Source organism: Phacochoerus africanus, chromosome 11, assembly GCF_016906955.1.
Source record: "Phacochoerus africanus isolate WHEZ1 chromosome 11, ROS_Pafr_v1, whole genome shotgun sequence".
Taxonomy (NCBI): domain Eukaryota; kingdom Metazoa; phylum Chordata; class Mammalia; order Artiodactyla; family Suidae; genus Phacochoerus; species Phacochoerus africanus.
The window spans coordinates 32034471-32059923 of NC_062554.1; the positions used below are offsets into that span (position 1 = coordinate 32034471).

Sequence of the window (25453 nt, forward strand, 5' to 3'; positions counted from 1 at the left end):
TTAACCTTTGAGTTATAAAGAGATGACTGATTAGTGGGTTAATAGAACAAAGTTTAAAGATTATAAGAAATAAAAAGACCCTGTTAACCTCAAACTTCCAGTCCATCCCACTCCCTCTTCCTCCCCCTTAGAAAATTGACAGAACACTGTAAACCAGCTATAATGGAAAAAATAAAAATCATTATTAAAAAAATTTTAAAAGACCCTGTTAAAATTATCCTTTCAAAGGGTTATCTTATTTGGATTTTACATAATAGAAGGGGCCAAAGTCCTTCTGATTGAAGCCCAGCCTGTGAATGATATGAAGCTGGTAGCAGTGTGTACTGCTCAATATAAAGAATTTAATGGCTCTATAAAAAGAATAAAGTTTGCTTCCTAGAATTCAAGAGAAGGGAGGGGAATGCATGCCTTAATTCTCACTTATCAGCCCTGTGGGCTTTGGAGAAAGGCAGACCTGGATTTGAAACTAGGTGCAGCCACTTACTAGCTGCATGACTTACTTAATCCCCTAAACCCTCAAAATTCTCATGTGTAAGATGGGGATACCAGAAGTACCTACTTCCTAGGTTTGATGTGAAGTTTATATAACACAACAGAGCCAATTTCTTGGCCCAGGGTTGTGTTGAATCAATGGTAATTATTACTGCTGCTATTATTATTATTGTTCTTTTCACTGTTCCATAACACCCAAGTATTCTCAGTACCTTGGCACAAAATTGTGCTAAAAAATATAAAGCCATGATGAGATTCCTGGTGATAAAATATATTTAAACACAGTGAGGTATGGGTAAGTCATTCTGGCTTATACATGAGTTAACTTGAATTTTATGCTAACTAGAATAGCCTGCTTATGGCCTGTCAAACATACACTGTACATCTGTGTTAATTATTAAGAAAAGGGGAGTTCCTGTTGTGGCTCAGTAGGTTAAGGACCTAATGTTGTCTCCGTAAAGATGTGGGTTCAATTCCTGGCCTCGCTCAGTGGATTAAGGATCTGGCATTGGCCGCAAGCTGTGGTAAAGGTTGCATTTGCTCCAATTTGTCTACTGGCTAGGACTTCCATATGCTGCAGGTGTGGTCACAAAAAGACAAGAAATAAAGAGAAAAGGCTGCATTGACCATAAGTAAAGAATGTCCATGTTAAAAATACACATTTAATGCCTCTCTTCCTGGGAGGTCAATGCTGGTACTCTTTCAATGATAACACTCCCTTCCCGGGTGCCAAGACCACACTGACTCCCTGTGCACATGCTAATCTTTTTTTTTTTTTTAAACTTGAAGGACTATATCCCTTACTTGTCTAATGTTCTTCATTCTGACAAGATATAAAACAGTGCTAAAAATCATGCAGTTCCAGAGCAGTTCCTCAGAATAATCTGAGAGGCTGTCTTCTAGGCTATAATCCTCAATTTGGTTCAAATAAAATTCTTTTTGATTCCTAACATGTATAGTTTATTAGTTTTGCATCAACACTGGGTATTACTTAAATGTATGGAAAATAAAACAATTATTCCTTCCTTCATTCATTCAACAAATATTCAGCAACCAGTGCTGTAATAGATACCTCTCTCTCACTGAGGCAGCCAATTTTGTAACATGAGATTGTACTTGAAGAGAAAAAAGTATGGAATATCATTACCTAGAGGTCGACTTAACCAGTCATGCTTCTTGGGATTATGACTAACTCTAGGACTTTCCTGCTCTTCAGAATAACTGTCACTAAATGGCATGTTGAGCCCTGAGCCCTGTCATAGCCAATGTGAGGATGATTAACAAGCATTTATATGACACCTACTATGGGGGGTTGTGAGGGACATAAAAGGTAATCATACAGTATCTAAAGAAAAGGTAAAAAGGGGTGAGACACAATTTCAAACAGGAATTAAAGACAAACATTTTTCAAGATATATCCATGCTACTGACTTTTGCGTTAATGGTTGTCACAGCAGTGGCTACTGATTTAACCTAATGCACTGTTTGATAACCAGTTTTTATTCTTCCCTGTGCATAGAAATTCTCAGGTCCCATGGCAGCTAGGAAACTTGAAAAGCAACGATGAAGGTAAACAGGCACTTCAGGGGCTAAGGCCTCTCAGAATGCAAACTGCTGCGTGTAACTTCCCTCCCCAACTGCTGACTTGCCTTACTTAGATGGAAAATTTTTGCCAGAATAGCTTTTTCTCTGCCCATCTATTTAAACTGATAGGAAATTCAAAGGCAGGAACAAACAGACTCATACACTTTACTGCATTTGTTTATGCATCTGCTTCTCTTGAATAGACTCAAATACCCTTCAGAACAGGACTGTATCTTGCTCACCTTTGAGTCCTCACATCCAAGCACAACGTGTGGCACACAGTAGGTAATCAAAACTTTTGTTGAGTGATGATGAGAAAGGAACATGACTGGGTATAAAACATACCTTTGAATTCTTGCTCTGCTACTAAACAACGAGGACGTAAATGCTGCTATATCATACAGTTAGAGTATAACTCACTACAAGGGAATTCTTATTGTTTGGTACATGCTTGAGATGGGGATAAGTACTAGCCCTTCTGAAGCTTTTCCAGATCCTTCATGTCCTCCTCAGGGTTGGTAGCTAAACACCAGATGCCTCTGCCATTGGCTTTGAGAAAGGGGAGGATTCTCTCCTGTGTCTGTTTTCAAACCTTTTCTATGTTCTGACATTCAAGATGTTCAAAATTGCCTGGCATTGTTCGAAAAAGAATTATCTTCTAAGAAACCAACTGAGATAAAAATTGGTTTTTGTTACAGAAAGGCAGTATGACTGCTATCAGACCTTAGCATGGTGATAATGGTGTCACTTGTCTGCTAAGCAGCCTGCAGAAGCATAGGGCAGGGGTCCAGAGCAAAGGGGAAGGAGGAAATGTACTATTTTTGAGTTTTATGAATTATTCCAAATCACTTTTTCATGTATTTAAATACAAGAAATTCTTTTAAACTATTCTTAATACTCACCTTTTGGATGTATTATTAGCTTGAAAGAAAGACATCTTGAATGGGCAAGGCAGAAAAGGTTAATGAGGATTATTCTTTCTAATGTGACTTGGAATGGTTTCTAGGACTCACACTTTTTCTAGGATATTGGCTAAAACACATGGATAAAAATTTTAATGTGTTTTCTTTCAGATTAAATGTGGGTAATTTATTAAGGCAGTTATCAAATCTCAAGAAACATTCCACTATAATCAACTCTCTTTTAAATCTGTTCCATAAATTTTTTAATAATTTATATATCTTACCAAAAATTAAATAAATAATATGCTGGCTGCTATTATTTTTACCAGGCTATAACTTTTTCTTTCACTAAATGCATAATAAAAGCATGAACATGATTAATTCCACTAAAAATTCATGTCCAATAAGAACTGTGTCATACATTTAAAATTTATCTTTCAAAATTCATATATATTTGTTATTTTGAAAAATTATGTTCAATTTTATGTAATTTTAAACAAATATACTGCTAATAAATGCAATGGTAACTCTTTCCAGAACATTTTGAATACCAAAATAGACAATTACAGGAAGTAAAATAAATTCTAGGATTTCACATATGCATGTATATGCATATGTTACAAATACATCATATAATATATATTATATATAATACATATGTAATAGGGTGATTTATAAGAGACATTCAATAAAAAGCTCTTATATTAGGAATCACTTTTGTGGAGGAATCTGGAATGGAAACATAAGTTCAAGGAGAAAAAGAAAGATGTAGCTATTCTTAATGTTAAAAGAGGAGGTTGTTCACTTATTTTTAAAATAGGTGATGGGGAGCATAGAATCATAGTACTTAGAGGCCCGCAGATACATTTGAAGGAGCAATGTAAGAATTTTACTTTTAGATGACAATATTTACATCATGCAGAAATTATCTCTCTTAAAAACATTTCAATCTCAAAGTAACAATTCTAGATGTCAATTTTAAAATGTGCAAATGAGTGCAGAAATTTTCAAATGTCTTTCAGGTGAAAAGTAAGCAAAAGAATTTGAAGACCATGAGCAGAGAGGATTGCTTGTGGCCAATACAATCTCTCAGGTCCCTGTGAGGCAGCCCAGGCCTCAGCTGGTCCAGCCTCTAATCTTTGTTTCCTGAGACTCTAAGGGGCTTGACTCCTAAAAATAGGACATGAAGGATATGTGCTGGTGTGTTTGCAGTATCAGTGTTTATTTTTTTGTGGCAAACTTAGAAATTAATTTAAAAATTTCCTTAATTTTTATATTATTATTTCCTACATGATCATATACACTTGACTCTTGAACAATGTAGAGGTTTGAGGTGCTGATCCTCTGTTTAGCTGAAAATCAGCATGTAACTCTCCAGTGGGCCCTCGGTATCTGCAGTTCTGTAACTATGGATTCAACCAACCTGGGACCATATAGTGCTATAGTCAACATTTAGTGAAAATAAACTATATATAAGTGAACCTGCACACTTCAAACCCATGTTGTTGAAGGACCAACTGTATTCTTTTAAGAATATAAACTGGTACCACCACTATGAAAAAGAGTATGAAAGTTCTGCAGAAAACTAAATGTAGAACTAACATATCACTCAGCAATTACACTCCCAGACATATATCCAGAAAAAACCTTCATTCAAAAAGATACATGCACCCCTATGTTTATCACAGCACTATTCACAATAGCCAAGACATAGAAACAACCTAAACGCTCATTGACAGATGAATGGATTAAGAAGCTGTGGTATATATATGCAATGGAATACAACTCAGTCATAAAAATGAACAAAATAATATCATTTGTATCAACATGGATGCAACTAGAGATTCTCATACTAAATGAAGTAAGAAAAAAATTAAGGTATAAATAAAATCACATAATAGAAATATATAAAAAACATATATAAAAAAGACCATATAAAATCATGTATATATGGGATCTAAAATATGGCTCAATTGAACCTATCTACAAAACAGAAATACACTTATAGACACAGAGAACATACTTGTGGTTGCCAAGGAGGAGGGGGGAGGAATTGGGATGGGTGGCGAGTTTGTGGTTGGTAAATGCAAACAATTACATTTAGAATGGATAAGTAGTGAGGTCCTACAGTACAGCTCAGGGAACTCTATCCAAATTCTTGGGAGATATGATGGAAGATAATATGAGAAAAAAAATGTGCGTGTGTGTGTATATATATATATATATATATATATATATGACTGGGTCACTCTGCTGTACAACAGAAATTGACACAACACTGTAAATCAACTATACTGTAGTAAAAATAAAATTAAAAAAAACAAAAAATAAATCTTAAATGCAAAAAACTAAAGTAAGAAAAGAGAAGTTGTGTTTGAAGGGTAGATAAATAGACTTAGGAAGAAATCCCACCCAAGACACCAATCTCTCTAGCCCTGTTGGGTCCCATCCTATTGTATACTGAGGGTGAAATGCTGGGAACAGGTTTAGCATCACAGCACATCGGTGGTGGAAGGATGTGCTTTCCCTGAGTTTGCACGCAAAAGCAATGGCGGCTCATCCTCATATGAGGCTGTTCTTGCCTCTGTGGACCAAACTAGTCTGGAGAGTGAAATTTTTGTTTTACTGTATCATATCTAGTGGGAAACATTATGACTTTTTGTTTTATATTTGTCAACAACTTTTTTAAAAGACCTGCTGTATAGTGCAGGGAACTCTACCCAATATTCTGTGATGGTCTATGTGGGAAAAGAGTCTAAAAAAGAATGGGTATATGTACATCTATAACCGAATCACTGTGTTGTACAGAAGAAATTATAATGACATTGTAAATCAACTGTACTTCAACAAAACTTTAAAAAAATTAAAAGCCAAGAACTAGCCTTTCTCCTTGTGCAGTACAAAAGTATATTCTGAGACATACTTTTTTTAAACTGCTACCCTCTTGATAGTAAACTAATTTAATTTGAAACTGATTTTTTAAAGATATTAGGAGTAACATACTATTAAAGAGATTTATGTTTTAAGAAAGATTTATTCTTTTTTTCCTTTTAAACCATCACAGAGAAAAGGGCATTAACTAAGAAGTAAGCTGGAGTAGAGGCTCTAGGAAACTACTAAAGAGAATGGAACTACACAGAACACGCGTGAATGGAGGGAAAGTGCCTAATCCATATACCTCACACATGTGAGCAGAAAAAAAAAAGTGTGGTGAACAAAAAAAGGAATGTCTGGATCCCTAAATCCTAAAAATCCTAAAGGGAACTTCACATCTTGCAAGGCATTAAGGGACAATGAAAATTTCATGTTCTGGTTAGATGTGAGTCTTCTTACCTTTGACCCACTTGCCTGTCCCCTCACCCCACAAGGTCATGCTTTATAACATACTTCCTACACACGGATCTAGATTATAAAATAACTGAGGGCAGGAGTACTGACTGAAATGTCTGTGTTTGTGCTTCATCTGCATCCTCATTCTCAACTCTCCCCGATATATTTGGTACAATTCAGGGGCTCAAAAGATGTAGGCGAGTGAATGAATGAACGAATAAAGAATGTAATATTCTTCAGTGGTTTGGAGAAGGGGTGAGTAAAGAAAGATGCCATAACTGAAATAGAAATGCTGAAGCCTAAGCAATGAAATTTCATAAAATTTAAATACAATTTTGAATCAGACTTCAAAGAAATCTGAATATTAACCTTAAGTTAATATTTAAGAAATGTTAATCACATTTTGAAGAAACTTCTCTAATGTGAAGATAGCAGAGTCCTTTGACTCACTGATTCCCGGGAGTAGAGAAGTAGGAAAGAGTGAGACAGCACTGTAACAGATGGTATGGCTGTCCTGCACCCTCACATGCCAGGTAGTTAGAGGAAAGCCTCCATCCTTCATCCTGCGAGCCATTGGAGGGTTCCAGTCACCAGTTACCTTCCCCTTCCTGCCTGGATAGACAGGACTCCAGGACAGATGGAAACATGCCATGCTGGAGTTTTTTCAGTGACAGGTGAGCACCTAGAAACTGCACAGGAGAGATCCCCCCCAAGGCGTGAAATGTAAAGACACACTTTCTAACAGCATAGAGAATAGAGAAAATAAAACTAATTGTTTATCTTTGTGAAGTGCTTTATTTGATGAATCAGACCTGATTCCGAGTAGCGTATGGCTGAGTAAAGGAGAAAGGTCCACCCTAAATAACAAGAATGTACAGTAGAACATGATGGGCACTATAAGACAGGTCAGGTGACCCGTGGAGGGAATTTAAAGGGGTGTGTGTGTGTGTGTGTGTGTGAGAGAGAGAGAGAGAGAGAGAAAGAGAGAGAGAGAGAGACCCTGCACTGGGCATCTGAAATCTTATCCTCTCCAAATGTAGCACAAAGCATGCGGACAATGGCAGCATCTAACACTGTATCTTTTCACCTGCCTTTTATTCAGAGACTGATCAAAGTCCCCTCTAAGTGACTACTCCTTTCAAATCTATAAGCTTTTGCTTTGGCTGTTATCTTGGCTGAAATACCATCTTACATGTAACTTCCTTGAAACCTACTCTGAATTAAATACCACTTTCTCTGGACTGCTATAGGACATTGCTTATAGCCCTGTTTAGTGGTTTCACTTCTCTTTATACCATATTTATTTGTGCATGTATCAAACACTGACTTCCTTTACCTTATTCATCTTTCTGACTTAAACAGCAGCTGTGAGTATAGCTGACCATGCCCTGAATACAGAAACAGTGTTTCACAGGAGAAAGAACCTGGTTCCTAGAGTACAGCATCCCTGGATTCTGATCCCAGCTCTGTCATTTACCAGTTACAGATCTTGGGCCTTACTTACCTTTCTATACCTCCATTTCTCCACCTGAAAAGGAATTAAGATCTTCTCAAGGTTATGATAAGGATTGAACAAAAATGTAAAATGTCTAGTGTACAGTAGATCATCTCCAAATGATAGTGATCACAATTTTTTACTATAAATAATTAAAATAAAGAGTGTGTGTTAAAAGACGTATAAGTTTGCCTACTGTCTACATACCCAACAGAGTGTGAAGATGGTGGAAACCTGTAAATACATCTTGGTTGTGACTTATTAAAGACCTCCCTACCTTGGGAGTTCCCAGTGTGGCTCAGCAAGTTTAAAACCCAACATAGTCTCTGTGAGGATGCAGTTTAGACCCCTGGCCTGGCTCAGTGGGTTAAGGATCTGGCATTGCCACAAGCTGTGGTGTAGGTGGCAGATGCAGCTCTGATCTGGTGTTGGGAACACTGAGATATAGCCCTCGACTGCAGCTCCACTTCAACCTCTAGACCAGAAACTTCCATATGCCACAGGTGTGACCTAAAAAGAAAAGGGAAAAAAAGACCTACCTTGAACTCTTTCTCAATGTTGGCCAGCACTGCCAGCTCATTGCTAAGCTCCAAAGCTGTCATGACTGGATCTTCACTAGACAATGACAGGTAAGCTGGGCTTGCCAGGCCTTTGTAGGCATTAATTCTAGATCTGGAGTGGCTGAAGGAGTCATGCTTCTGTTTCTGGTTGCATTCGCTGCACTTGCAGAAATAGTCATGAGGCCGTTCAATCCGAGCACCCTTCCGCAAGAGGGTGTGCACAATTTCATACTCCTGGCAGTGGGCAGCCAGGATGATTGGAGTCACATCATGGGAGAACCGCGTTCCATCTTCATCATAGGCATAAAAATCATCTTGCTGGAGTTCAGACTGACTGGGGCTGGTTGCTAATCGCTTGCCTTCAGCAAAAGCTGGATGACTGAGAATGGCTTCCACAATCCGCACGTAACCTTTACTAATAGCTAAAAGCAAAGCATCCCCAACCCGAGAGAGGTTTTCTTTCTTAAGGAGAAGTTCTGTAATTTCCAGATGCTCGTTGGCCACGGCCAGCTGCAGGGCGTTCTGGCCCATGTAATCCACACAGTTAACATTGAGTGATAGGCATTCTTCTAACATCTTCCTCACCACTGGGATGTTGCCATATTCAGCTGCATCTAAAAAGCGTTCCTCCTCAATAGATAGGCTTGTTGAGTGATCATTAAACATGTATGCTGGGCCTCGGTTAGCTAGCCTTCTCCCTTTCTCACGGAGAACTGTCTGCCGCCGGTGCGCCAGTCTATTGTCACTGCCTCGGCTGTAATAAAATTGAAAGATTGTGAACAAATCATATTAAGGGCATTTTAGTGTGTCCAGTGACCTGCTACTCATCTAATGCAATCTTCAAGTATGTTAGATGTTGCCTCATCATCTCCAGACCAACTATAATACAAAGGAAGATGAATTTATTTGTTAATGGACTCCAAGAACTTTTCCTTTTAGAAAGCCAGGCACTTTGCAGATTTTGACATTTTAATTTGGGGTGGAGATTCTGACAATTCCTATCATCTTTCTGTGCCATTCACAGAGAGATTAACATGTGTCTTTCAAGCACAGATGGTGTAGATATAAGAAAGCCCCCAAATGTCACCATTATGACATAGAGTGTAAAAATATAAAAAAGGAGGAAAACTGCAAATCCATTCAAGTCAACATGTATTTACTGAGTCTCTCTTATGCCAGGGTCAGGCATTCTATAAGGTCTGGAAAAAACAATGGTTAGAAAAAGAGAATCATTTCTGTCTTTATAAATCTTACTGTGCAAAGGGAGAAACAGGCAATTAGCACCTTACCTTGTTATCAGCTGTTGGGTTGTCATGAGAGACCTAAAACAGAGTATCTAACCTACCTTCTGGGAGAAGGTGACATGCTGAAAATGGAAGGATAGCGGGAGTCAGGCGAGAGTCTCTCTCTCTCTCTCTCTCTCTCTCTCTCACACACACACACACACACACACACACACACACACACACCATGCTTCATGGTCCCTTATCATTTCAGTATAGTTATAACTCTTGTTAGATAGCTATTTACATTCTGACAGTACATGTATTAGCCATAGCTATGATAAGCAGTATATATCATACTCTGGTATCTTTTCTGGTGCTGCTTCCCTGTGTCCTGAAACTCAGTCATTAAAAATCCTCTTTCTGTATCCATATGCTTAATGTTCTATATACTTATGACATTCAACAAAACTGTCTTCTCCATCAATACAAATATTCTCTAAACCTTCAACATATTACATGTTGTCTTTTAATCTTATCTTCTTGAGGGATCTCTCTGTAACCTTCTATTCTGTTAAACTGGACCAGTTGCTGTGTAGACTTGGTGAACATAGGTTGTCTTTGAATCTTCCTCTTTGAATGATCCTTAGCATCATTCCAAGGATTCTCTTTGCTTTGCTTTTGTGTTGGATTCCTTGCTTTCTGTATCCCAGATCTTCCTCTTAGTTTCCTCCCTAGAGAATAGAGCTCATGTCCCAGGAGTTGACTGAGAAAGCAGGCAAAGGAAATAAATTTCTTGAAATGTTTTATGTCTAAAAATGACTTTGTCCTACCTTCAAACTTAATTGGTAGCTTGGCTGGGTAGAGAATTTTAGTGTGACAATAATTTTGAAAGCCCTGTTCTGTTAGATTCTAGTTTTTGGTAGTAGCTCTCAAGGAGTGCAATTCTGGAAATTATCTTTGTCTCTGGGGCCCTAGAAGTACATGATGTTTTCTTTAATTGAAGGGACTCTCTTCTCCTCCATCATTCTGGGCACTCAGTAAACCTTTTAATGTGAAAAAGTATATCCCCTTTTTTTTGGAAGAATATTTTTGACTTATTTCTCTTATAATTTTTATTCTTGTTTACAGCATTCTTCATTTCTGGAACTCCTTCTTTTTGGATGTTGGACATTCTGGAATTATCCTTTAGTTTTCTTATCTTTTCTCTCTTATGTTCAATTATTTATCTTTCTGCATTATACCCTGGCATATTTCCTCTACTTTATCCTTGAGCTGTGGTACATATCTTTTGAAAAATCTTTTCTGCTATTACATCTTTAATTTTTAAGAACATCTTTTGTTCTTCAAATATTTCTTTTCATAATCCCTTGTCTGCTTTCAAAGACATAGTATCTTATCTACTTCTGGGGACATCAGTGATAAAAATTCTAACACAGATCAGAACACTTCAGAGAATTTACTCCTAAGTTGCTTTTTCATGTTGGTTTTTATTTTTTAATTTTTAAGTTTGTTTTATATTTTATATTCATTTTTTTCTCAAATAACTAGTGATCCTTAGTAGATATCCTTCTCCATTTAAAAAAATAAATATTACTTTTAATATCTTTGCAAAGAGAATATAATTTTCTCCTATAAGAATCAGCCAGAATCTACTGTTGATTTTGGCAAAAAGGTGACTCTTGACTTAGAGGTGAGTTTCTAGAAGAGCAGCATTATTTCTGAGTTAACAGGATGGATGAAGTGGAAGAGACAAGAGGTCATCAAGATTTGTTGCATGAGCAACCATCTATCATCTTCCTTCTGAAATCTTGACCCCTCTTCCCTTTTTCTGTCACTTTTCTGGCTTCTAATAACCTCATTAGCCTTTCACTTCCTTTCTTATCTTCTGAATATATTACCTTCCATAGTTTTTGGTGTAGATAAGAGGAAGTTCAAAGATTAGGGGGAGGGGAGACATCTGCTGAACATGGTAAATGATTTGAAAAAGAAAAACTAAAATTAAAGGAGAAAAGGGCCAGGATCAGGGGGTTTATAAAAGTGAGGTGAAAGTACTGGGAGTACAAGAAGGATTTTTGTGTAACTAAAAAAAAAAAAAAAAAAGTTTTGTCCTAGCAAGCCACTAATCCTAAGGAGATATCCTATTTCCTTCTAAACTGTTACGGCTTTCATACCTATACCTTCCATCCTTTTGAAGAACAGCAAAGATATTCAAAGAAAATGTTTTCTTCAATTTTAAAGCTTCCCCTGTCTTCATCCTTGATAGCACAAATTTTAATCAGATGCAGTGACATAAATTTCAGATATGTTTTTATAAAAAGGCCTGGATTGTCATCATCTCTTTAGCATGCTGTCAACAGCAAAGCCAGATACTGAATGTTTATAAAGGCATTTAAGACTGTTTTAGGAAGATAGCTATCACATGCTCAATGAAGGCAGTACTCCTTGCATGGGTAATGAGATAAAAGGAAAGCATTTGTACATTGATAGAACAAAATGCATGTTTGCTGTTTCCTTGACTTCCCCAACTGCTGCCAACTGCTGCCTAAAGAAGCAAAAAAAGGCTCTAGGTATAGTATTTTGTCACAAGTGGTGCTGCTTAATCCTTGGCTTTCAAACACAAAAGCAAAATGTGCCCAACAGCTTTTAAAATGACAAACATTTGAAGCCTTTCAAGAAAGATACTAGATGTTGCTAGATTATATTATATACCTGAGAATGGATTTTACAAGACTAGATTGTAGAATTGTACATTGACTGCAAATGTAACCAAGAAAAATCATCTGTTAGAAAGAGGAACAACAGCCCAAAATACTATGTCAACAAAAGAGATACTTCCATTCCAGCTAAAGGGCATGCTTTCGCCAAGTGGGCTCTTGTATTTAAGAGAAATATTTATTAAGAGTTTTCTTCTCCCTTTAGCCATATTTAGCACGGCTGAATTTTTAGTAACCTACATTTTCAAGCCTGGATTTTTACAATTTGTTTTAACACACTACATAAATACTAGTTCTAGGAAAGAGTGTAACCAGCCACTGCCCCCTTGGTACTCAAACACTGATTGAGTTATAAAAGCAATAGTTTTTACATATCTCATTTTCCTGATTCTTTTTGTTGGCAAAATAGTGCCTGTTACCCCAGATAGTGAGAGATGGAATAATCCATCTCTATTGAAAATGCCAGCAACGCAAATTAGCTTCTGAGTCAAATAGACTGTGTGAGGCCAGAGCATGTGCAGTAATTTCCTCTACATCCTGTTCAGATATGATGTGCTTTTATCAAATGGAACTGCTCCTATACAAACTCAGCTCCATATTAGATATCTAGCTATTCACTTTTATTTTTTGCTTCAAAAATCCTTAAAACATTTAAATAAAGCACAGTTCTACCAAAGCAAAATGTCAAAAACATAAATAGCATGTAACTATTCTAGGCAGCATGGAAGAGCCACAAGAGTAGATTTTAGATTCATCCCAGAAAGATGAAAATAAAGAAAATTCTAGAATGTATATTTTATTACATACACAATTATCCATGGGAAAAATTAGATGTGGTATTTAGAGATTTACAACCAATACAACTAGGAATTTTGCATACTACTTTAGGATGATGAATGATAAAAGTAATTTTATTCTAATTTTATAATAATGAGGCTGTTTTTTCTCTACTTCATCTCTAGCCACATTTTCCTGTTCCTTCCTTTGGGATTGAGGGATCAATTAACAATTAAGAGTGGTTTTCTTTCCTCCCATGAGAGCAGGGGCTCTTTTGACTTACGCACCACAGGATTCCCAGTGCTTAGTGGAAAGGCTCACCATTAAGCACTCCGTACATAATGTCAGATGCATGAACCTCTCTTGTCAAAGGAATAAAAATCAAAGCCAGTTTGTTCTCTATTAAGCCAACAGCAAATCACTATGATACACAACCCTACCAAAAAAACAAAAGGAACACAACATGTAGGTTGAACCACAATGTGTCCTGGAGTACATACATAACAGCTGGCATTCATTTCAAGCAAGCAGCAAGCTCAATAGGGAAGGGAGAAAATTGAAATGCATATTTTAAAATGGCATCCATGCTGGTCCCTGATCCAGAAGTGGAGATTTTCTTGTTCTTAAAGGCAGAGTTAATATTTTCTCACCTCTATCACTCTCTCTGTCCACCCTTGACACTGCACATAGAGCATAACCACCCATGTTCACTATTCATTACTATTCATTAATTTCAACAAGACAATTCTTTATTTTGATTCAATTAGCTTTGATTTTCCCCATGGACTCCTCTAATTTCATCAAATACCAACTTTCTATTTGATCAGTCACACTCCATCACACCACTGCCTTACTACTCTGAGAAGCAAAATGATAGAAGCCTGAACTGTTTGTCACTTTTAGTTGGGAGCCAGCAAAAGTGTGACTGAAAAATATCTTTGTTTATTGTTATTACCAGTTGATATCTTGTTTGTATAAATTAGAACCCAAACTAGGTGAGATAATGGAAACATGAGTAAATAATCAAACAGTTACAGAAACTTTACTTTCTGTAAAATAACTAAGTCTGAAATTTCATTATGTCCTTTCAGCCTTCAGCTTATGGTTTAATTTATTTCATGTATCAGGTCTTCCTTCTTCCTTTCTTCTTCTTTCTTTGATCTATTTTGACACAGTACTCTTGGAAATATTAAAAAGTTTATGTGCAATACAAGACATAAACTTTTATTTTCTTTTATTTCATCAAAGAAAGAGGTTTAAACACTTTGCTTTTATTATCAACAGCCATCATAGTCCTGTGTGTTTACATAAGCAAAGTTTCCCACAGATAACTTCTGTATAATGCAGATTCCAGGCAGGAAAAAGAACACCTGAATTGGATAAGACTAGGAATGTGTTGGCAGAAGCTTGGGAAATCCAACATGGCACCACAGCCTAGGGCAGGTTACCCAGGTATAGGACAGTATAGGCTTAGGCCAGCATGGGCACAAGGAAGAAGCAGTTACAAGCAGTTAAATGTGGTAAATATAAGGCAAGGGCCATTTGATAGAGTTTTTGACCTTTGCTTGAGGTTAAGAGTCAACCCTTGAGGAGAGAGCCAGGGGAATTGATAGCCTGGCCTCACTCTCCTATCCTTTAATAACCCATAGGGGTCCTCCCATAGCCTGCACCAACCCAAAGCCTGGGGACAAGGGAGCCCATTGATGCAGGCCACACAGGTCTGCATTTGTGCCAACCCCCCAGGTAGAGGACAGTGTACAAAGGATGAAGAGCGGACCATAAGAGTCAAGCCAACTATACCCAACACATACCCTACAGATAAATTTGACTTTTCCATGATTATATCCTTTAGAAATCACTGATGAAAACATATGCATAGAGAAAATGGTAAGTGTATAATTTTTATTATGAGTCACTGATGCATCATCAGTTCTCACCTTTCTGAGCTTATTTTTCCCTTCTTTAAGCTATCTGTCAGGAAAGACACCCACATTCAATTTCAGGCAGTCCATTATCTTAAAAAAGTGAGTCTTCACTAAGATTCATCCATCTGCATTTAAGTTAACGTTCATATGAGGCTTATGATGAACAACTCCGGGGGTGAGAAGGAGGGCAATGTGATGTCATAGAAACATTCAGAGTTGTGGAAATTTTGTGTTCAGCACAGGCTGAAGCCTCTGACTGCTGGAGATAACAGTGCTAAAGAAACAGATTTCAACAATGGGTCTGGAACACGCTCTCAAACCTCTGCCTTGCAGGCTAAATCTAACTGCTCACAGTGCAGGTTTAAGTCAATATGAGACAGGCTAGGACATGGGACTCAGGACCATTTGCTAAAGTGGCTGCTGTGCTTCTACTTGGATAAACATCTCCTTGAGCAACAAAATACAAAGAATCTATTAGGGACTAAAAATAACTGCATGCATGTGCAGTAGGGGCAAATTATAAACAAGATTAAAAAAAAAAAACTAAAAAAAAAAACCCCAACTGCCACTTCTGAAAAATGAAGAGCAAAAGCAGGATACCATATATGTCCCCTGCATATAACACCACCAAAGGGGTGAGCAAACCACCTGAGCCATCCTTCTGGCCTGACTCCTGGACCCACCCCTACCCTCGTCCCATATTAGGACCCAGCTTGCCTTTCCACAGGAAGTGAACAAGCAAGGGAACCTATTACTTGTTTTTGCTGCTCCCTGCTGCAGCAGGAGACCCCCAAAAAAATCTTTCCTGAATTTTTTGCCTGGCCTCTTATCAATTTCTGTTGATTAAGTAAGGCCAAGAGGCCAGGTAGGTAACATATATATACCTGGAATGTATCAGAGAGTATAAATATAGAGAAAGATGATGAGAAGATGCAGTGCATTGTTTAATTTATTTAGAAACTGAAATTGTGGAATGCCTTTCTTCACAGATCCAACATGATTTTAGACACTACTATCAAACCTCACATCCATCATCATGATCTTAACAGTTCACTCATTCACATATTTGCTGTCCCAGGCACTTTGCTAAGCACATGGAGCAAGGAATACAGCAAGGAAAGACACTTAAAGCATGGCAAAAGAGAGAAAAGTTTTAAAAAAGTGATGCATGTTACTAAAGAAAAGGTCCAATGTGCTATATAAATGAATAACAAAGAGTTTTCAACTCAATCTGTGGGTCAGGGAAAGACTTCTGAAGACATTTAACTTGTAAGAAAGAGGGAGAAGTTGGTAGAAGGGATGGAAGAGGACAAAAAGCACTCCAGGCAAAGAGAACCATGCCTGCAGAGTCCACAGAGACTGGAAAGATGTCCATTCTGGCTGGAATGTATAGGATTCTCCTCAACAAAGGGACTTCTTATTCCTGGCTCAGTTTAACTAAAGGTTGAGGGCTCAGAGCTGAAGCTGGGGTCTGAGTTCCATTGCTGATCTCAGGTCAACATTTATCATTTATACCATACAGCAGAAGGTAAAAATTTAGATAACCCTCTACGAGCCAAGGATTCCAATTTAGGAGATTCAAGATTCAGAACTCAACTATTGGGTCTCCAGCTCAAGGATTTTTTCCTGAGGAATTTGGAACTTATATCATTCAAATTCATAAGTTAGAAAAATTAAGGCCAAATTTACAGTTTCTGAGAAGTAAGTCCTCAGGGATCTGAACTTTTGGCAACTCTGTGAAGCTATAGGAAATATCAGGAAGAACATCACTTTGCAGAAAGACAGGCTTTGTTGGAAATATGGACTCTGCCACTTACTAGCTATATCATCTCTCTGAGCCTCAGATTCCTTAGCTCTAAAATGGGTGGATGAAGGAAATCATTTTTAAAAAAACCTAAAAGACAACCTATGTAATGGGAGAAAATGGTTGCAAACAATGCAACTGACAAGGGCTTAATCTCCAAAATACACAAACAACTCATACAACTCAAAACAACAACCACCACAACAAAATATAACCCAATCCAAAAAATGGGACCTTCACAGATAATTCTCCAAAGAAGGACCTACAGAGGACCTACATAGATAATTCTCCAAAGAAGACATACAGATGACCAATAGGCCCATGAAAAAATGCTCAACATCACTTATTTTTAGATAAATGCAAATCAAAACTACAATGAGGTACCACTTCACATCAGTCAGAATGGCCAGCATTAATACAAATAACAAATGCTGGAGAGGGTGTAGGGAAAAGGGAACCCACCTACACTGTTGGTGGGGATATAAATTGGTACAACCACTATGGAAAACAGTATGATGAAAGTTCCTCAGAAAATTAAATATAAAACTACCACATAATCCAGCAATCCCACTCCTCGGCATATATCCAGACAAAACTACAATTCAAAAAGATACATGTACCCCAATGTTGATGGAAGCTTATTTACAATAGCCAAGACATGGAAACAACCTAAATGTTCATCAACAGATGAACGGATTAAGATGTGGTACATATACACAATGGAATACTACTCAGCCATTAAAAAGAATGAAACAATGCCATTTGCAGCAACATGGATGCAACCATAGATTCTCATACTAAGCAAAGTCAGCCAAAAGAGAAAGACAAATATCACATGATATCATTACATGTGGAATTTAAAATATGGCACAAATGAACCTATCTCCAAAACAGAAACAGACCCACTAATGTAGAGAACAGACCTGTGGTTGCCAAGGGGGAAGGGGGAAGAAGTGGGATGGATAGGGAGTTTGGAGTTGGTAGAGGCAAACTATTACATTTAGCATGGATAAGTACTGTATAGCACAGGGAACTATACACAGCCTCTTGGGATAGACCATGATGGAAGATAAATATAAGAAAAGGGATGTATATATGTATTACTGGGGTGACTTTGCTGTACAGAAGAAATTGTCACAACATTGTAAATCAACTATAATTTAATAATAAAAAATAAATTAAATAAAATGGGTGGATGAGGTGGAGTGGAAAGGATAGCAGTTATTTTGCAGGGTTCCTATGAAACTGGTGTTTTGTGAGATTCAGCTTAATTTGATGTCTCATCTCTTATGGACTTCAAACCCTCTTAATCGTAATTGTTCAAAGCTTTCCAGTTTGAAGATGTTCTGTTTAATAAGCAAGGTGGAAGCCAAGCAATCATTAAATAGCTTTTCTTTCCCTAATGCCATCTCTTAAACATGTACCATGTGCCCCAAACAACAAATTGACTCTTTCTTTTCTTTCTTCTTGCTCTGGTACATAAACATGGATAAAAAGGCCTCTTCTTTGCCTTACTTTTTAAAATAAATATTCAGCATATTCTGTAACTCAGCCTTGTTTGCACTGTTTTTAACCTATGTTCTAATCTCTCTTCATTCTCTGATTGTGTATTTCTCTTACCCTTGTACATATGTGCTCTTAAGACCCAAACTCATTTCATTTTCCGAGACCAAGCACAAGCCAGGCACAAAATGCTATGAATCTATAAATTAATGAACAAGTAATAAAAGAGTATGAAAGAAAAATTAATGGAGAGCATCTTGTTTTTTCACATTTTCAGGAGTTTCCCAAGAAAACTATTTTATTCCAAATCAAGGACACATTTTTTGCTATACAGTTAGGTAGCATGTCAATTATCATTAAGCAAATGTGTCACAACCGTATCACACAAATTTTCTGTGCTGAGAGGTAAATTTTGAAAAGAAGTGTGTCCTGTATTTACCAAGCAAGGATGACACTTAATGTTTCTGCATCATTCAGCAGCTAAGGGGAAGGTAAACAGACCACTCTGTAGATGTAACCATATTTGCTTTACTTCCTACAACATTACAGTCTATTTATTTAGAATTTCTTCCACCAAGAAGGATGTCATCTAATTAATAAAAAACTAGGTTTTATTTAGATCATGAATTTGTTGGATAAAATAATTTCATATCTGAATATTAAAGTGGTCACAAGACTGAGTCAATCAATTTTTATAAACATACTTGATTTAACTATGATCTCCCAATCAGCCTCAATGCTCTCTTTTAAATAGACTGCCCTCTTTGAAATATAGGACAAAGTGTTAGAAAGCATCATAGATAGCAAATGTTGTCCCAATGACTTTCAAAACTAACCTGTACACTTTTTCCCTTATACCATTCCTAACTTCATGTCAAGCTTTTGAAAGCTACGCACCATTTTTTTCCTCATCCCCGTGATCAAATTCAAAAATTTTCACCAAATGCCTCAGATTCAGTTGTTTAAAGCACAAATGCTAGAGTAACCAGACATGGATTCAGGTTCTGATCTGCCCATTTGTTGACTATCTGGCTTCCTCCAAATCAGGATAATAATGATCCTGTTTCACAAGATTGGTCGGAGGGTTACAATATTGTACATATTTTATTTGAAATATTTGAAATAAAATAAAACATGTACAATATTTTATTTGAAATAAAATAAAATATGTACAATACTGTTATAGGTATGGCTCGTCACTTTTCCAAGTGCTTTGCAAGTCTTAACTCAAGTAATCTAATAATCGTAGGCAGTAAGCACTCATTATTCTCACTGAAGTAAAGATAATAGAAAGCATTTACTACTTGATAAGTGCTCAATAAAGTCTTAGTTATTATTATTCTACTGTATTTTAAAATAAGTTTTGCTTGTCATAAATTCGAATGTATTTATCTACCCTTGGTGAGAATGAAATATGGCAATTTGGTAGAGTTTGATTTTTTGTATACCAATACAAAAAAATTGTGCCAATAAAATTGTAACTACACTATACAGTTACCCCTATTTTTCTAGCTTTATAAATAAAATTAAAATGCATGTGAAGTATTGGTAGGAATATAGATTGGTACAGCCACTATTGAAAAAATATGGAAATTCCTCAAAAAATTAAAAACAGAACTACCATATGATTAACCCACTTTTATATACATATTCCAAAAAAAATAACTATTTCAAAAAGATATCTGTGCCCTCATGTTTACTGCAACATTATTTTCAATAGCCACAACATGTAAAGAACTCTAATGTTTATGGGTGGATACAGGATAAAGAAAGTGTGATATATATGCACAATAGAATATCAATCAGCCATAAAAAAGAAAAAAAAGGCAAGGGAATCCTGCCATTTGCAACAATGTGGGCAGATCCCAAGGGCATTATGCTAAGTTAAATAAGTCAGACAGAGAAAGAAAAACATGGGATAATCTCGCATATGTGGCATCTAAACAAAACAAAACAATAAAAACTTGGGCTCATAGATACAGAGAACTTATTGTGTGATTGCGTATATACATCATATTCTTTACCCATGGACACTAAGGTTGTTTCCGTGTCTTGGCTGTTGACAATGCTGCAATTCACAGGAATATCAAATCATTAGGTTGTACACCTAAAATCAACTCAGTGTTATATGTCAATTGTCTCTCAACAAAAAATAAAATAATTTAATATAAATAAAATTACCAGATAAGCTCTTATGAAATATATATTAAATCAATTTGAGGAGTTCTCATTGCCGCTTAGCAGGTTAAGAAACTGACTAATAGTCTTGAGGATGCAGCTTGGATCCCTGGCCTCACTCTGTGGGTTAAGTATTTGGTGTTGCTGCAGACTTCGGCATAGGTTGCAGATGCAGCTCGGATCTGGTATTGCTGTGGCTGTGGTGTAGGAAGGCAGCTGCACTCTGATTTGACCCCTAGCACAGGAACTTCCACGTACAACAGGTATGGCCCTAAAAAAATAAAATAATAAATAAATAACATAAATATTAAAAATAAATAATAAATTAATTTGACTAGAACTGGGAGGAAGAGAACTGAAAATTACTAAGGTTTACTATGTGCCAATCACTATATTGATGTTATTTTATGTAATTTTCATGGCAGTTGGTGAAGTTGGCTCTGTTACTTCCACATTCCATATGAAGAAATGTTCAGGAATAGACCTGGATTCTAGGAACATTATGTAGAGAGAAAAGCATTGTTTTTTGTTCTATTTTTTAATACAGTGGAAAAAATCTAAGACTAAATACCCTAGAAAAATGTTCATGAACTCTCTACGGAGTTCCTAGTTCCTAGAACTAGCTATGATATACAGAACACTCAAATTCATACTAATAACAAGTGGCAAAGCAAGATTGTTTAGGTTTGCAGATGTTGCCTTTCATTTTTTCAATCTTAATTTTATTACTATGACATATGCATGCTGAAAAGAGCTACAATGTTAAGCTTAATAGTAAAATTAACACAATTTACCACCCCTGCCCCCCATCTGCCCTCTAAGAATTAAACCACTGATAACTTTGAAAACTCTGTGTGTCTCTCTTGAATTACTATCTTCCCATGCACTCCAAGTAACCACTGCACCACTACCTGGCTTATGGGCTAAACATTCTTAACTATATTATTACAGCTCTTCCATTTTGTATGCCACAATAAGATAGATTGGCTTGGAAGAAATAAGTATATAGCACAAACCTGGTAGAATAAGGAAAGGGAAATATTGCCACTGCTACACTGCTGGGGAGAGGCTCCTACGATAGGAAAAGCAGAGCAGAGTCTGTGTCCATCGTGGCTCCAGCTTTCCTGAGAGTTTACAAGGGCCCCGTGTGTTAGGCAGTGAACAACTACTAGTGAGTCCTGGGAAACACGGTTCACAAGAGCTGCAGCATCTGGCCAGACATCTGATGAGACATCTGGCCAGGCTTCTGCTGCTCTTGACCCTTGAGTAGGTCAAGGCAAACCACATCAGGGGGGAAGGGACTGGCCCTTTTCCTGCCTGTTCCATAATGTCTTTAGAAATAGCTTATCAGGAGTTCCCACTGTGGCTCAGTGGGTTAAGAATCTGACTAGTATCCATGATGATATAGGTTCAATCCCTGGGCTCCCTTAGTGGGTTAAGGATCTGGTGTTGCCATGAGCTGTGGCATAGCCCAGAAGCTGCAGCTCTGATTTGACCCCTTGCCTGGGATCTTCCATATGTTACACGTGAGGTCCTAAAGAAAAAAAGGAAAAAAATAGCTTATCAGCCGAGTTCTTTCTTTGCTTCGTCTCCTCTTTTGGTCTGCACTTTCTTTTATTTTTTTAGAAGATTTATTTTATTTTTTATTAATTACACTTTAATAGATTTAATAAACATAGTTGACTTACAATGTTGTATTAGTTTCAGGTGTATAGCAAAGTGAATCAATCATACATATAAACATATCCATTCTTTGTTCCCATATAGGTTACTGTTGAGTAGATTTTCCTGTGCTATACAGTAGGTTCTTGTTAGTCATCTCTCCTATACAATAGTCTGTATGTGTTATTCCCATACTCCCAATTCCTCCCCCCCCAAAACGGTTTCACCTATGGTAACCAGAAGACTGCTTTTGAAATCTGTGGACTTGTTTCTGTTTTATAAATAAGTTCTTTTGTGTCATTTTTATTAGACTCCACATATAAGTGACATTGTATCATTTTTGTCTCTCTGACTTACTTCACTTGGTATGATAATATCTGTATTTTTAAAAACAATTTCACAGGAAAAAAAACCCGAATTACACTGAAAGCTACATGGTGACTAGCTATAGTAACTGGAAAGCTACTAGTTATGCCAAGCCAGGGATGGAATGTGTCTATCTCAGTTTGCAGCTATATTCAACTTTTAGAGGTGTGGCCAATGAGCTTCTATTGAAAGTGGGACTTTCAAGGCAACTTGAGCCATAAGTTACATGACTTTCCTAAAGTAAGGTGATAAGGAAAATACAAAATCAGTGAAATCAGTGAAGCTATTGTTTTGATACAATACAAAATAAACTTAGTTGAACTAAATTCTGGAGGCTTTGGTATCATGTGAACGAAAAAAAAAAAAAGGTTGACTTTTCCATAAAGAAGTTATTCTTACCTTACCCTTTTCTATGATAAAAATGAACATCAGTTCCTATAGACATAACTCACACCATTTTTATTAACTGCATTGTATGGCTATGCTAAATTTAAAATTGAGAACCCTGCCCAAGGGTCATATTTCCTCTATGCACCTACTCTCTGTGATTCTTTATTAATGCCATCAGTCACTGAGTGAATGTTACTTAAATGTCTGAATGTATGGGATACATTATTGCATCACTTTGATTTTACCCACCAAGGCAAAAATGGTAGGAGCACAGACCAGAAATTTCACAAAGGTACTTGGAAATTGTGTCTTTCAACTTTCTCACTTTTCAGATACCAGTCTTAAGGTTTATTGGAAGAGGAAATGTAGAAAAATTATTTTTAATCATGTAGTTACTTTTCTGTGTGAGAAAACTGAGGCTCCAAATAACTTGCACAATTTTTCATAGCTTCTTATAACCCTGAACTGTTGACTCATTTTCACTCCAAGATGTTATTACCTTAAAAATAAATTTGTTATTTAAAGGAGATTAGTTTCTGGTCCTGCTAAGGGATTTTCTTATGATAAAGATCGAATTTAACAAACAACCATTATTCCTCATACATTTCCATTACCGATGCTAATTTTTTCCCCACATAGATTGTGGCCAGATAAAAGTAGAAAAGGCAGGAGTTGGCTGGATCCATAATCTTCATCCCTTAGCTGAAGCCCAGAGTACTGATATAATCTGTGGGTACATCACTCATTGATATTATTGTGGCATTGAGCCAACTGGGTCATTCAGATGTTCACTACCAATTCAACTTGGAGGAAAGTATCAATTTTCCTCTTTGGTTTTCCATTTTCTTACTTTTAAAACCATCTCTAAGGGCCATTCCAGTTAATACTATATTTGATTCTGTTTCTTTATTTTAAATAAGTAGACTATCTTCATTTTCAACAGTTTGGAGAATAGAGACTAAGTAGAATAACCTGTAGACTAAGTGGAATTTCTCCTAGGTGAATACCAGGAGAAAACATTCAATAATATGGTGTTTTCTCCAACTTCTGCTTCTCTTATCTTATTCCCCATCTTAGTTGATGGCACGCCAATCTTCCAGTTACTCAGGGAAAAACAAAACTCTGGTGGCATCTATCTTTGACTTCTTTCTTTCTTTTCTACCCCAAAACCTTTTAATTAGGAAATCTTCTCAACTATACCTTAAAATGCATCCACAATCTGAGCACATCATGCTCCCATCCTAGCCCAGGCCACATCATCTAGGTTATTGCAATAGTCTCCATCCTGCTTTTGTTGCCTCCTTGCCATCACCACAATCCAGAAAGCCTGTTCTTACCACCACAGTAGTCAGAGAATTGCACTAGGATTTAGCAGATTTTTTTCTTTTTTTTATTACAGTTATTTTGAAGTTTGATCATTCTCTGTCTTCAAGTTAAACTATGGGTATGGTTTCTGCAAACTTGTATTTATCCCTTCTTGTTCTTTATTGTTTCTAATATATATTCAAAGCTAGACGGTGGCCACTGTCTTCCATTGCCTGGAATGTTCTGTTCTTTTGTATTTATTATGAAATATTTTAAATAAATTGTAGCAGAAATAAAAATTGATTCCACTAAACTTTGGAGACTAACTCTATCATAAAACCAACCTCAATCTTCAGTGGAGAGTAAAAAAGCAAAAATTCTCTATTTCCCCTTAGATTATACAAGAGTTCACTTCACAAATATTTGTTGTTGACTGAAATCAAAACAAAACAAACTGAAAAAGACCAAACTTATTCATTTGAGATAAAAAATGTATCTAACTTTTGACTCAAATACTCTGTTCTACTTGCAATGATTATTTAAATCATGTATATGTAAGTGGGAAAAAGTTGTTTAAAAATTTTCAAATTTTGCATTAAAAGATTAAAAATGGATATGGTGATTCCACATGAAATTTTCTGTCCCTCCCATGTCAACATTTGAGGAAAACATTCTTCCTTCTCTCACTTCTCTGCCTCTGTATTCCTTTGTGGTTTTAAAACTATAATGGTTAACTTGGAAGGTATCTCTCTAAGCTGGATGAGCTCTGTCCTTGCCAAAGCCAACATGGGGCTCCTCAGTGACAGCCAGTCTCCTGCCTCAGATTGGTTCATTAGCATTTCTCCAATCTAAAAGTAACCTCTCATTCACATTATTTTTTTATCTTCACTATAGTCTGACTTTCACAAATTAGGGACTGTGGGTTCATCAAGACCACTCAGGTGGGTTTACCGAGATATGAGGATTTCAGTGTCCATCAGGCCTTTTCTATCCCTGAGATCTGAGTGTATTTAAGCACAAATGTAATTCTATCATATTGCAAGAACTCTGATTTCAAAGCTGGGTTTTTCATTTCAGTATTCCTCATTTACCAAAACAGTAAGTAGCAGGAAGTATGACCTATGTGTATACTATGTTATATATGCAATTTTTATAGAACACAGCAAAATCTGATAACAATTGTTATCTATGGATGGTAGAATTTCCTACAGTTCATTTGCAATATTAAAAAAAAATTTGC

The 25453-nt window shown here is 36.7% G+C and overlaps 1 protein-coding gene across 2 annotated transcripts in view; it reads right to left on the reverse strand.

Annotated features, from left to right (window-relative positions):
• TRPC6 (transient receptor potential cation channel subfamily C member 6) overlaps positions 1 to 25453 on the reverse strand; it is a 104930-nt gene that overhangs the window by 34864 nt on the left and 44613 nt on the right. For both annotated transcript variants that reach the window (XM_047752592.1, XM_047752591.1), the window contains one exon: positions 8343 to 9117. In XM_047752592.1, the coding sequence (XP_047608548.1) occupies positions 8343 to 9117 (775 nt within the window). The remainder of the gene's footprint in view (positions 1 to 8342; positions 9118 to 25453) is intronic.